The sequence below is a fragment of the Talpa europaea genome (assembly GCF_964194135.1).
Source record: "Talpa europaea genome assembly, chromosome: 13".
Taxonomy (NCBI): Eukaryota; Metazoa; Chordata; class Mammalia; order Eulipotyphla; family Talpidae; genus Talpa; species Talpa europaea.
The window spans coordinates 81797802-81812989 of NC_140080.1; the positions used below are offsets into that span (position 1 = coordinate 81797802).

At 42.4% G+C, this 15188-nt stretch overlaps 1 protein-coding gene across 1 annotated transcript in view; it reads right to left on the reverse strand.

Annotated features, from left to right (window-relative positions):
* Window positions 1-2374: 2374 nt before the first annotated feature.
* MYO5B (myosin VB) overlaps window positions 2375-15188 on the reverse strand; it is a gene marked incomplete at both ends in the record, with an annotated part of 268648 nt that continues 255834 nt past the window's right edge. The window contains 7 exons of the mRNA XM_084252600.1: window positions 2375-2527; window positions 6837-6917; window positions 9253-9427; window positions 9977-10262; window positions 11137-11287; window positions 13125-13214; window positions 14946-15097. Of these exons, the coding sequence (XP_084108726.1) occupies window positions 2375-2527; window positions 6837-6917; window positions 9253-9427; window positions 9977-10262; window positions 11137-11287; window positions 13125-13214; window positions 14946-15097 (1088 nt within the window). The remainder of the gene's footprint in view (window positions 2528-6836; window positions 6918-9252; window positions 9428-9976; window positions 10263-11136; window positions 11288-13124; window positions 13215-14945; window positions 15098-15188) is intronic.

The window sequence follows — 15188 nt, forward strand, 5'->3', positions numbered from 1 at the left end:
ACCTTTATGTTGCAATAGGTTATTTAAATTAAGTCACTGATTTTATGAAGTTGGAAAATGTATGATTTGAACTGATTTTAAAAAAGTGCGAAGAATAAAAACACAAATAAAACATTAAAGTTCCCCTAAGATGGTTCTTCTAGTCTCCAAATGTTACGTTAAATAGGACAGATCTAAACATTAAGCAGCCAATGACCATATTTCTTATTGTTAGTGGTCTATAAAAGTATATGTTTTAAAATAGTTATAAATTACGTACCACTCCCGTGAAATACCTTTATCTTTTTGAAAAGAACTAAAGCTGCCATTTCTTAGGCTATGTAGGAAACTGTTCATGGTCTCTCTCCCACACCTCCAGGAAAAGCAGGCCAAGCTCTTATTTAGTCAGTCCTTGATACCTAGTAATTAACCAGTAAGAGTGGGCAGTAACAAGCCAAAGAGACGGAGAGAATGAGGATACAAGACTTTATGGAACGACAACCTTGCATTTATGGAATCACTACTTGTCAAGCTCTTTAACACTCAAGCAAGGTATTCTTGGTTACCTTGAAGACTGAGGATGATCCTTGCATGAGAGACTAGGTTTTAAAGTAAAGTGCAGTAAAGAAAACACATTATACTAAATGCCTTTAAAAAGAGGTAGCCACAGACCCAAATGGTTTAGACTGGCCTTCCAAACAAAGTCAGTGTGTGGGTTGAAGGATGTGTGTCACGGATGTCAGATGATATAATTGGGAAAGAAAGGAAGAACAGATAGACCCTTGTAGACCCCCAGAGAAGCCAGGATATGTAATGAGCTAGAGGGGAAAATGCCGTTGACATTGACCTAGACATGAGCGTCAGCAGGCTTCATCCAGGTGTTGTGCCTTGTTCTGCCCAGTGGGCAAGGGAAATGACTGAGAGGGCCGAGCTGTCAGGACGCAGTGCATGAACCTCCTTAGTGTTTGGAGTGTGGTGTTCCCAAGAGCTTTTTAAGTGGAGAGGCCGAGTAACCAACAGGTGGTGGTGGGGTGTGTGTGTTCTACTTGCAATTCAAGGAGAACTCTTCCGGATGTGAATGGCTGCTTTTCTATGATTTACAAACACCATCTGTCCCTACCATGAGAAGGGATTACTATTATCTACCCAAAATGGGGAGAAATACTAAAAAGAGAACATCAAGTATATGTAGGGTTTTCTAATTGAATGTCTACTTTTGAAAAGGCTGTTTCTTTTTAATAAAAGCAGCAAATGTAGAGTCTGTTGCAATGTTACTGCGGAATACTTCTTTTAATCCTTATTTCATAGCAGAGCTATTTGATTTTTATGTGGTAAATTTGAGAATAGCCTGAAAAGGAAATGTTGATACAAGCTATTTAATTCTCTAACAACCACAAAACTTTTTCAAATAAGTTTACCTTCAGGATAAAGTTTGTTTTCCTTTCCCATTTTGGTTATCTAAAACTACTAGTACATTATGTGATGCCCTTAGGAGGGTTAATGGCATTATTAGGATTAAAGGCTTTCCTACTCACTTGTTTGGCTTTTATATCTAAATAAAACAAGTTATCTTTTCTAATATTTAGCTTATATAGCTTTTTGTGAGTTTGGTTCAATCAGTAAGTGTACTAGCATTGGAAGCAAAGATTATCTTGTTCACATTGTAAGTTAGGGGAAACAGCATTTTTAGCACAACTCATTCATAAACCCAAGACTACTCAAAAGGGTTTGAGCACATGAGGGCTGGGTCTTCTAATTTTGTTTCAGAAACCAGTACTCAAAATGTTGGATCTAGATGTCAAGTATGCCGTTTTCTTTGTATCACCAGGCATTAAATATCTTTAGGAAACTGCAGAATTCCTGGGTCTGTACTTATATTCTAAAACATTTCCCCACTAACTCAGCTGTACCTATGGTTTGTCAACCTTAGGGAAATGTCACTACTATATGACAGTATCATGGTTACTAGTACCATTATTTGTTAAAAGGCAATTTACATATTTTTAATATTTTACCATGGATATAATCCAGTTATATACAGAGATCAAAACTAGGAAGTCTCCATTGTAGAGATTGGCACCTTTTATATGGCCATGGGGACTAGTTGGTGGTTATAATTTATGATGTGACTTGTCTAGAACGAAATCATACTTAAAAAAAAAAAATCCTTCCATACTTCTATATTTCTCTTCCATATTCAAGTGTTTTTTATTCTGAGCAGTAGGTACAAAAAGTAATGACATGTGTCTTATTCTGTATAGTTCAGCACACTGCACAAGGCGCTCAACCTCTGATTTGATCTACTTTTACAAATTTAACAGATCCTTAAATTTCTTTACTGTGTAGAACCCCTTGCCACCACTGGGAATAGAGCCAAAGTTGGGAATGTGCAATTTCAGACTTCGTTGAGGAACTCCAGATTGAGACACGCTGGGATGTGGATTGAGTCCATGGTCAGAGAAGAGGGATTAAATGGAAATAAAACAGGAAACATATGCTTGGAGTCTAGCAGCAGTTGCTGGGGGTCATTGCGCTCTTGCAGTTGTGCCTGTGGGGAGATAAAGCCAGTAGATGAATTCTCAAAAGTGAAGGGAATTGGCACCTAACAAGGACTATCTCTGGTAAGGAAAGTAGGGAGGATTTTGAGAGAATGGACCTCTTTATCCCAGAGGTTTTCAGCAGAGAGAAGTACTGGTTTAGGCTTGTTAGAGATCGAGGACTTTAACCTCTCCTAATTCTAACCTTCTTTTAAAACGTTTCCATTTAGGGGAGAACAGGAAAAGCCATTTTGGACTCAGAGTGGTGGAAAGGCATTGTAGTGATGGGCTTAGGAGGCAGACAGCCTGAGCACTATTCCTGGCACCACCCTGGGGAAATTCCTGCACATTCTGTGCTTTAGTTTCCTCATTTGTTTAAAGAAAAAAAAAATGGTGGCATGTGACACCTCACCAAGCAACAGAGTAAAGAGATCTCCCACTAAAGTTATTATGAGCTGGAAAAAGTAATTGGTATCAGCAGCCTCAGAACTCTGGAATCTGACTAGAGATGACAACAACCCAGAGAGTGTTGATGAAGGGAGAGGCTAGAGAGCAGGTGATGAACCAGCTCTCGTGCCCCATTTCCAGCTCCACCACAACTGTAGGGATAGTTGCCTTCACGACTGGGGCAGCAGTGACGCCCTGACCTCCAAAAGGACTGTTAGAGACACAGGCCTCGGGCCTGGCTCTCTTGGGATGCAGTGGTTTCCCCCAGTAAGAGAAGTGGGAAAAATATTTTAATAAATTATATAATTCTTACATCATTTTTCATTTCTGCATAATGTATGCATTTTCATTTTGGTTATATTCCCCATAAAATTCCCACCCCCTTTTTCTGACCCTAATCCCTCTTCTCCACCCCACCCCCCACTGTAGTGTGTCTCTGGTCTATAGTTGCTTGTTGATTTTGATTTTTACTTTATTGCAATTAGTCTTTTTCCTAGTCCCGTATTTAGGTTTTCTAGATTCCTGCTATGAGTGAGACCATCCGGTATTTTTCTTTTTCTTTCTGGCTTATTTTGCTGAGCACGATCCCTTCCAGCTCCATCCAGTGTTGGTGCAAATTGCATGAGTTTATCTTTTTTGATTGCTGAGTAATATTCCCTTGTGTATCTATACCATATCTTCTTGATCCAGTCATCTATTTTTGGGCATATGGGTTGTTTCCATAGCTTAGCTATTGTAAACAGTGCTGCTATAAACATAGGGGTGCAGGTGCCCTTTTGAATTAATGTTTTTGTGTCCTTTGGGTAGATCCCTAGGAGTGGAGTTGCTGGATCATATGGAAGCTCTATCTTTAGTAGGTTAAGAAATCTCCACACAGCTTTCCATAGTGGTTGGAAAATTTAAAAGGACACATCCCCTTTCCTCTACTTGGAGCCAGATATTTTTAGCATAATAACTAAAGTGAAAATTTTCAGTTCACTAAAAGGGGTTCAGCAGCAGTCTTGAGCAGGCAGAAGAAATGAGCAGTGAACAGAGCTTGTGGAGCTGTGAGACACTATAAAGAATCCACACATACATCACAGGGGTCTCAAGAGGAGAAGAGAGGAAGGGGCAGCAAAATATTTGAAGAACCTGAACTTCCTGAATTGGATGAAGTCTCTCTACACACCCGCGTGTTTGTGGGTGACGACATGACACATCATATATCTCATGTCTAAGAAGCTCATCAAACGCCAAGCAGGATAAACTCAAAAAGATTCACACTGAGACACATTAGTCAGTTGATAAGAACCCAACAGAGGGAATCTTGAGAGCAGCAAAGTCAAAGTGACTCCTCACATACAAGATATTCTTAATAAGATTAATAGCTATTTCTCATCATAAACCATGCAGACCAGAAACAGCACCATGACATTATTTAAAACCTTGAAAGAAAAAAATAGACTTCAAGGATGATGGTGAAATTAAGCTTAAAGAATGACATTTTCCCCTTTTTTGGGACAGTTCCCGATTCGTTGAGTCAAATAGTGGCAAGGTTTTGACATGTTGCAACATTCTAGAGGCTTCATCATGTCCCTATTTTAGAGAAGACCAAGGGATATTAATCTGCTAAACTCCCCCACTGGGAACTTGACGGCTGGCACAAACCCTCACAGCACCTCTGTTTTTCTTTGGCTTTTAAGCAGGGAATCAGATCAATAAATATGTGGTAGCAATTGAAAAGTGCTGAGGAACAGGTTTTTAGGGTGAAATGAGTGTGTGCGGAGGATGGTGAGATCGAGAGTTGAAGGTGAACAACAAATGAAAAGCATGGTTTAAGTTTTCAGGTGTTACTTTAAAAACACCCACATATTTGGTGTCTTCAAAGGTGGGCCAAAATTTGACTTTAACAGTGTGGAAAGCTAGTTTGAAAAAACAGCAAAAGAAGTTTAAAAGGGGCAGGCTATTTAGGGAAGAACGCACAACTGGCTTTACAGATTTACAGAACTGAGTGGTGGCTTTGCTGTGACCCTGGCAGAACGGTGTGTTCAGGGTCTCTGAGGCTCACACTGAGCTTGCTGCATTCACACAGCAAACCTGTCACACAGCATAGTAAGGTGTACGTGTATGTGAAATGGCAGGAGGTTCTTGAAAACAATGTTTATAGTTCTTGAGGTCAGATGTAAGGATTTAGAGAACAGAAAATGAGACCAAAAAGTTGTTAAATATCTAGAAATCTTTTGCTGCTGAACTGTAATAATGTAGGAATGATTTAATTTAAAATTCACAAGGTAGTCATTTCACAGGAATCTTTCTGTGAATCCTTTGGTGCATTTAAGAAACCCCTCAAATTTACATTTTTAAAGGTCAGCATATGCTGTCCATACCACCCAAACAAATGGTTTGCTTTAACAAGCAACTTTCATTTATCTAAGATAAGATAGGTTGGCAATGATCCTTTTGCCATTTCCTTTGAGTACTGTCTAGGGAAAAAAAGAACAGAGAAACTGCAGCTGGTGTACAAAGCTGAAAAAAAAAAAAAATCAAAAGCAATAGTTTTTGATAGAATCATCGGCTACTGAAAACAACTGCGAGGAAGGCTCAGAATCTGTGCGTGTCCAGGGACTTACTGGCCAGCCTGCCTTCCCGTCCCGCCACGTGTCCTTAACTTGAAGCTGAAGTTTGACTTGGCATGTATTCTGTAACCTTTGGCTTAATTTCTCTTTCCCCAACGGTGCTACTGTTAATTCATAGCCAGGTACAGCAGTCCTCGATTGTCTCTCGCTTATGTTTAAAACCAAGGAAGACTTTCTAAACCTTGGGACATGATCAGTTCTCCATATAATTCAGAAGTGGGTCAGATAACTTAGTGGCTGTTCCTCTCTTGTTTCCCTGCTCTTCCCATTGCAGCGGCTGGCTGTTCATGACTCCTCACTGCATACTTTCGGCCAGATCCCCTGCCTCTTGAGGTGGCCCTGCTGCTGAGTCTCTGCCTGGAGTCTGTCTCTTCCACAACCCACTGCCTTTTAGAAAATCACCTTCGTCTCACTTGGCATTGCTCCCTTCACCTCCAGCCTCTACTCTCTGTTTTACCATAGCTTCTTCAGACCCAGGGCTCTCTCTCTGGCTCTCTAAATCCCTAGATCTCTACACTGGTTCCCTGTAAGACCCTCTGAACAATATCCCAAGAATTTTTAAGGGAAATAGCTTCTTACATGAAGGCCCTATGTTTTCTCAAGGGTCTTCAGTGTCTTCACTGAAGACACCGAACCTTCAATTTAATTGTCCTTTTCTTGCCTCTCTTCCTCTGATGATTTTCCCCCAGAAAGGTTGTTTAAAGGTGATACCCACATTAATCCTGGGAGAAATGTTCGTGTATCAGGGTGCTCAGCTTTAGAGAGCTCATCTTTAAGTAAAATAGTCCCATAATCTTTGGGATGGTTTAAGCAATCATTTTCTTAATGTTTTCTTTCAGGCATAATCATAAAGGGCAAATAGTCTTGTCTCTGGGATTTACACTAAGAGATCAAATTGTTTTCTTAAAAGAATATTGCCTCTGTAGATAGGACTGATATCCTGCTTACTGTTAATTCCATGTGGTGCTATATAGCCCTAGTGTACTAGTGGCACATGAAATAATACTTAGACTAGGTCTAAAATCTGAGAGATGGAGATTATAACAACTCAGTCTTTTGTGTACTTATAAGAAGTTATCCACTGGTGGTATAGTTCACGGTTATCTAAAGGGGAAGACTAAGAATGTATGTTCCTTTAGCGTGCAATGAACCAGCATTTTACTAATAAATAGAAGCAAGGTTAAACTCTAAACCTCGAATTTCCTTTATTAGTTTTAGACTAGAACTTTATAAAATTGATTAATATGTAAAGACTCACCTGGATTGTTCGTATAAAGGCCACTGTTACCCGTTCTTCAAATTCATTCAGGGGAGTATAAAGGTTTAAGATTTTGACAATCTGGTAGAATAAAAATTAAAAGTTTAGGACAGAGCTAAAGAAAGCTTTGAATTTTAAAGAGTCTGACACTGGCACAAATGTACAGTCCTCTCTAGACAGGACTACCTTGGAGGTATTCACAAGTCTCCATTTAGTCCGCAAACTTTGACTGGTGGAGCTGAGCCCTCTTGATGCCTTCCTATCTCCTAGATACCCCTTTGCTGTGTGGGTCATAAAATAAGGATTTTAGGAAACTTGCCTGAAATCCTCAGCCTCATCTAATAATATCTTAAAGGTTTCTTCAAAAGAGTACTGGAAGTACTTAGTTAACACAGGTCTTATTTAACACCTCTCTTACCGCCCATCATCTGCCCAAAATCATTTACAAAAGAAACACTTTTTCCTCCTTGAAAGGAGAATAACTTATCTGCCTACTATTGATTTGATAGAATTAGCCTGCCCAAATGCAAAACAATGTTAGTTGCCTTCTAAAAGTGGATTTATGAGAGCAAAAGATATTTAAAAGGGGAGAATGTCTGTAAACTTATATTTCTAGAAGGTGATTTTCTTTTTTTTCTGTCCTTTATATTTATTTTTTATTTTAACATCATTTTTTACACTTTTTTTGAAAATATTAATAGAAATATTTAATTACTTAGGGAATAAAAGTAATGTGAATAATATGAGGTGGTAATTTATTTTTAATTTAAATTTTTATTTTTATATTCCCATACAATTACAACCCCCTTATTTTTACCCCAAGCCCTCCTTTCCCCGCCCCCCACCCCATTTTTTACACTTTTTTAGACAATAGTTGCTTCCCCCCACCCACTCAGATTGAGTCCCCATAGAATTTCCTTCCCCAAGGCACCTGTGCACCATCACCTCAGTCCCCTGTGCTCCTTCCTCTCCCTCCTCCTCCCCTGCAGGATGTCTCTGGTTTATAATTGTCTGTTTTTGCCTTTTGTATTTTGTACTGTTATTTTGTTTTTACACTGATGCCTTATTGGGTTCCCCTATATTCCTGTTATAAGTGAAACCATCCGGTATTTTTCTTTTTCCTTCTGGCTTATTTCACTGAGCATAATTCAGAAGGTGATTTTCTTTTTAAAATTTTTTTAAAGAACTTGTTGCTCTATTATCAGAGACTTTAACTTTCTAAAGTGACTTTTTAAAAAAGATTTATTTTTATTTATTCATACAAGAATTGGGGTGTAGGCCGGAGGTGTGGGTTGGTGAGAGGATTCACCTGAGATAGTGGGGAGCAGAACAGGTGGAGCTACTGAAATACACTGCTGAGGGGAGCAGCAGGCGAGACAAGAGAGGTCTGCTGTACCATGTGGGTTGGCTGCCTGGCTGGAGATAGAACTCATGCCATAGTGGTTGGCAATAGCTTGATAGTGCTGTGACTTTACCCAGGGAGGCCCTGAAGGTGATTTTGATTTTCTTGAAAGTTTATTTCATCTTTTAGTAATTAGTGGAGGAAGTAAGGAAAGGTATGCTTAACTTTGCAGTACTGAGTTTGGATTTTGTGATTCTTTAAGGTGCTGGACAGGAGAAGGTGCCAGATGTCATCTGGAAGCTCTGATTTTCTTGTGCGGGTCTCATTTTGTAAAACCACTTTTTGACAGCCCATTTATAAATAGCACACTCAGGATGGAAGGTAAGGTTGCCCAGCATGTGGGCAGGATTGATCTTTATATATACACTGGGTAATCTCTGCAAGGAGTCCTAGTATGCAAACAATTTGGGGAGGAAAAGGAAGGCATATTTAAATGCCTCCAGGCTCTTTATTTAAAATAATGTAAATGGATTGAGTGAAGACATGGCTGTAAAGAAGTTAGTTATAAAGAAAGCAATCTTTTTAATGCCTGATGTTGCCAGTTTCTGAAAATAGTACAATTTCTAGGTGAGAAATATTTAAGAATTTGTTGCGCTTAAAAAGTTTTTACCCAAGTTTGATGTTTTGTGGGTTTAAGATCTTATCTTTTTAAGTGAACAAAGGGGAGCCAAAAGTTACTGGACAATAGTAACTGTAGCTTCTCTTTTCACAGACCAAAGTGGTCTCTGGTTCAGCCAGGGATATTTCACACCAGCAGAAACTTCAGAATTGTATCATTAGGGCCATATAGAGACTGGAAGTACAACAACCACTGGGAATAATAGACCAGGATTAGCAGTGTTTGGGGTGTGGTAACATATACCTGACGTGGTATGAACCCAAACCTCTAAATCAAACACAGTGTTGTAAACCAACATTACCTCAATAGAATATAAATGCTAAAAGAAATAACAGGCCTTATGTGGAACCTGGGCTAGGTGAGTGAGGCCTTTGGGTGGCAGGGAATAGCCATACCTGCTGGGTGCTGAGGGAGGTGCACAGTGAGCAGATGGCCTCAGCATCCTCGGGGGTTTTCTTCTTTAACTGCAGGAGTTGGGCTGCTTGGATCAGAGGTTCCATGGTCTGGACTGCTCCACTCTGGTGAAGGTTTCTTCCCCGAAGCCATTCCTCAAGTTGACTTATATTGTACCTTAGATATGGACAAAAGTGAGCTGTGTTAAGGCCAACTGTCATGTTTATTTTGTAGTTTAATTGCAACTAGGGCTGCCCTTCTCACCCTAGTGATCTTACAAAAGCTTGAAAAGTGCCTGGTACTCAGTCACTTTGTGCTGAATGAACAGGTGCTTAAACTCAAGCAAGAGGAAGTATGTGGAGTATCTGTATAATAAGTTAATGGGAAAAGAGGCATTAAATATACCGAGCTCAACAATTTAGACATTCACAAATATTTTACTTCTGTGTAAGACCATGCCTCTTTGCACATTGATTTTTCTCTCCAACCTGTATATAGTGTATGTAAAAATTTTAAACTTTGATTTGTTTCCCAAGTTACCACCTCAGTGTTTGAGTTTCAGCAACAAATAAAAGGGTGATGGGTTTGAGCCACATACTGACTGTGACAAAGACTATCAATTAGATTTGAATTTAATTTTCACAGACAGATGTCTCATGCTTGACTCTGCTATTGTGCATGGCACCTCTCCATCCTTGTGGCCAGAGCAGGGTACTTCTGACCTACCTGAGTTGCATGCCTGTGCTCCAGGAGCAGACGTCCTTCCTCAGGAGTAGGTTGTTGAGAGTCACCGCGTTGATCATGTAGAACAGCTGTTTGAAAACCTGCAAGATGATCTCAGGGTCCAGGCCCTGGTCGCACATGACTGTGTGAAAGGAATTCATCTGGCGGATGATGGCTTCCAGGCAGTATGCATTATCTCCATCCACCATGCTGGAGGAGCGATTCCGGTAGCCCGTTGGCTTCACACCAGAGAGGCCCTGAATGCTCTCATTTTCCAACATGGCAGAAACTGAAAGACAAGCATGATTAGGGAAGTTTGCATAATCCCCTCAAAGGAGATGTTTTTGGACCACTCAGATCTGCAAGTGTTCAAACAGCGCTTCCACATGAGCCACTCTTCCAGACTTGTTGCACAGTCAGGTAATTATAGTTAGTATTTCTTTTTCAAAGACCCATTTATTAGTGAGGAAATTGAAGCATGAAGAGGTTAAATAATTTGAGAAGCTCCTCAAAGAGGAAGGAGGATTTGGAAAACACATCCCAAGGGATATACTCCCGGATGGCATGAGGGACTCTGCACTACTTGGAATTCACTTGTATCTGACCTGTACTCTAAGAACCTGGGGACAGCATTGCACAACAGACCAGGGGCCATTCCCTCTCCAGCTTTTGTGGAGCACAGTGAGTGATGCATATATGAAACCACTTTTCTTTTAAATAACTGCTTTATATTTGCTATTTTTTCGATACTGATTTCATGTTAACTGTCCCACTGTACTGCTTTGGACAAAGTGTTCAATGAGTCCTGGTTGCATGAACACTTACTCGCTACTGTGTTCTTCCACATGAATGCACTTGATGCTTTCCTGTTTTCATGAATAAGGGGTGTAGGGGTGTGTGTGTGTGAGATAAAAGGGTTATTACATCTTTTCAGTAATATGCATTTACACCTCTTGAATTTATTATCTATGGGAATTAGTTGGTTTGGGGTAAAAAATTGTGTACTACAGAAAAAGAGATAAAGGTCACGTGACCTGCATTCTTACTACCCCAAGCATCATGTATTTCCATGGGAAGCTTTCTGGTTGGGACAGGCAGTGCTTACCACATTTCCCCTGCTTCAGAACCCATGATGAGTGCTGGAGAGCCTGTTGCCAGCTTACCGATCATTGGCTGCAAAAGCCCCTCGGCGATTTTAATGAGCTGCTGGTAGATCTGAATGGAAAGGTCACTCAGCACCTGGCGGTATTCAGTGAGGTCAAAGTTCTTAAGACAGTGCTCATTCTGCTTGGCGGTATTCTGAGTCATGAAGCCCTGCAGAGGGAAAGCAGAGAGCTCTACTGAGGTTCTGTGGTCTGCTAGCCTTAGCAGGACTTCTGGGCATCTGGTTACTCTCAGAATAGCCTATAGAGTGGGGCCTTAGTAGCCTCTCTATATGATGTCCCATAAAACCCTGTCATTGAATTGAAGACAGTGAAAACTTAGCATGCTAGAGAAGTTGGAACTGCTTAATTAAAAAGGCCTAAATCATTTAGTCCTATCCCTGAGGTGAGATGATGTGATTTTCCTAAGATAGCAAACACCAGGTTGGTAGCTGGTCTAGGGAAGGAAGAATCTACACTTTCTGATTCTGTGTCCAATTCTCTTCCCAATATACCTAAAATATTAGATGTTGCACAGCCCATACAGGAGTATGGCCCTGGGTCAGTTTGTATGGGTATCAAAATTAATAGATGAACTGACTCCCCAGCTCAGAACTGTGTCCTCTAACAAGATAAAATAATATGTACATTTGAAAAACTGCTAATATCCAAAGGACTCAATGTGACCATTGTTCTCCCTTCTATATTCAGGTGAAAAGAAACCAGCAACAGGCAAAAATATCAGTGTTTCCTTCCAAAATGGTGACCAGCCCCAGAAGATTGTCTTGTGACATGTCACATCCCAAAACTTTTAATAAAAACAAAAACAGGCAGAAGAGGAGACAAATGTGAGAGCTAAGTCTATATGCGTGTGTGTATGTATGTGTATATGGACATATGTTTTTTCTCTCCCTTGTTAGACTCCATAAGATGTGTTTACACTGTGGTTAAGTCTTGTCCCTGAGAAAATAAGCATGTACAGCAGCAGCCTGAGGTGATGGGATTCAGGGTCCTCCCCAGCCGTATATAGAGAACACACACCACACTGGGAAAAGTGATGAACTTGAGTGAAATAACATTAAAGGAGTTCTTGGCTTCAAGTGAAAGTTTGTATGTGATATTCGGGTTAGGTACTAGGATGTCTGGTTTGAAATGAAGGCCATTTCTTCTAGTAATACAGTGAATCCACTTCTTCAACATTTAACCTATCACTTTTATAATAAGCAAGTGGTCAAATGAAGCTCTGACTTAAGGAGAGCTCTGGAATCAAGGCACATTCCACAAAGGGTGAGGCCAAGCCGATGGCACACTCTTTAAACATTCTATCAAAACTTGATCAGGCACAGAAAGTGCCTGATAAGATAAGCTTTAAAGATAAGCTTTAAAAATTGTTGCACTGTCTATGGGTTTATATTACATGTTGACCTGGAGAAGGGTGGAGAGTAGACCAAGTAATCAGATTTAGTCAGAAACATGAAATTGGGCCTCAGGGTCAGTTTGTATGAATGTACTTTATGTTGAGTCTCTTGTGGCCATAGTGTGCCTTGAGATGGGCCCACTAGACACACAGGCTTTCTTCAGCAGTCGCTGAAAGGACCTTGTCTAGGGCTACCTCAGAAAGTCAGGGTCGCAGAGGTCTCCCTGGAGCGTCCTAGGGGCTCTTAGGAAATGATGGATCATATGAACTCATTTCCCTACTACTTCGACTTAATTTGAGTCTGGGGCTTTTGGGGGTCCTGGCTGCCTTCCTGCTTCCTGACATCTAGCAGATGTATAATGAAGCATACCCATGGCCTGAAGTCCCAGAGGTGCTCCGAAGACCTTACACCCTCTCCTTAGGGGAGATCCATTTTCAGACAAAGCAGGGGTGCCTTCCATGACTGATGCCACCCCCTATTCTGAGATCTGAGGTGCTCTGATGTGGAAGCCCTATGGTTGTGCCTGAGGAATAAGGACCTGACTGGTGAAGGACCTGGGGCACTTCAGGGATGGCTTGTGTCAGCACTCACCTCATCCCCACTGTACTGTTTCAGGCAATGGAGGAGGCGGCAGGTGTTGGATAACCAGAAGGATGTCATCTCAAAGTCATCATTGTGCTTCTGTGGAGAGAAAAAGACATCCCAGCTCTGAGCAGTGATTGCCACCTGGTGAGATGCTTACCTGATACCGCTCCCTCCGTGTTTCCCTTTCTCACCCAGCAAGACCTGTGATGGGGAGGTACTCGCCTGTCACAGAGAGGACTCCAGGGCTAAGAAGTTGCATTACTGTCCCTCCACTACCTGGGATGGGAAGCAAACCCCTCTCCTGGTCCACACACTGAGGACAGGTGACCTTCAGGCTGAACATACAAAGCCAGTGACACAGACAAAGCTTCATGTCAGCAGCCCTGGGCTCTACCACAGGGCTAGTGGTCCAGGCAGGTTGCGAACTAGCAGCGATCCAACCTAAGGGATGTTGGGGAACATGCCCACGAGATGGTCTGGAATCTAGCTGTCCAGTCATTTCAACCCTAGAAAACGGTTCTAAATCACAACTAAAGGCAAAAATCTACTCAAAAATGCAAACAGCTATCACATGGTTTTGGGACTGAGATGAAGGACTCTGAGGAGCTCATGATCTCAGGTAAGCATTATCCTTTAAATGCTGGAGACGTGTCTTCTGATGACAGTAAGACAAGGAAGTAGAGAGTGACTGGTGTGGCTGGACATGCCTGTGGGGCTGGTGATCTGGGCAGGCTTCCCTGAGGAATTGACATTAGAAGCCAACCCCTAGCTGGAGCTCACAAGAGGTCAAGGCAGGAGACAAGTGTGAAAGCCACTTTCCCATGCAGAACAGAGAGATGTGTCCAGGGCTGGTTGTGGCTAAGTGATTATGGAGCCTGTGGAAGGGGAGACGGTGCAGCTACTAAGTTCAAACTGGCAGAAGATGGAAGGGAAATGTTGGCACCGGCACGCCCACAGAAGGGAAATGAGGGGCAGCAGCAGTGGCTCAGTGGTTCCCACAACTGGCCTGGATGTCTGGTGTCCTGAGGTGGGGATGCTCTTGTGAACTGAAGTCAGTCTCTAAGACTGGCACCACTAGGGGAGGAAGCCCCTCCCACTGAGGGAAAAGCCCCTTGTAGTTGGCATCACCTCCCTGCAGGCTGACCTGTTACTGCAGTGGCCGCCACTACATTGGAGAAGCACCTCATGCCTTTGAGGCGGCATTCTGGACCCACACCAGTGTCCTCTCAGCAGCCCCATCTTGCTAGGCTGCCTCGTTTGGGAGCTGACAAATGTCAGCAGCCTCCCTGGGTGGCGGGCCCCAGCCCCTTGGAATGGTCCAGTAAACAGCTTATGTTCAGAGTGGGGCCAGCCCCGCTCAGCTGAAGCAGGACGTCTTCCTACCATGCCTGGGCAAGGCTCTGAAAGCACTGGGGCTCCCTGGAGGCTTAGCAGGGAGCGGCTGGAGGACTACCCCCCCGAGTTCTGGGCTTCCTGCCATTTCTGAGCCCCCTCACCCCTTTCTGGAAGTGCCTGGTGGGTATTCCGGTTACACAGGTGAGCTGCTTCTGTGCTTACAGCATTTACCTGCAGAGATGGAGACTTTGTAGAGCTTAATACTACAAAACCTGGGCAGAGAAGCAATGGTGAGGCAGGGCTTGTGACTCTCCCTGTGATTTGCAGATTCATGTACAGCCTCTTGTTTCTTTCCTGCCAGCTAGCAGTGATCAGATTTCCATTTCAGAGTAAGCCACAGGGCAACCAGTGGTGGCAGGAGCCCAGAGGAGGAGACAGACGAGGTGAGAAGGACTTACTGGATCCACCGCCACCTGGGGCGTGGGCACGTACCTTGAGGGCTTTCTTGATGCCGTTGATAGTGGAGGTGAGCAGGGAGTGCACCTTGACATCGTCGTTGATGTAGTCGGCGTGCCTGATGCACATGTAGAGGATGTAAGCCGGAAGGCAGGGGACCGTGCCTGCCAGTGTCTGGGGCTTCAGATCTAACAGCAACAAAGAGCAAGGGCATTTGCAGCTGAGACCCGTGCAGTTGAGAATGAATGTATGAATAGATTTTGGGGCAGGGAGACGCTT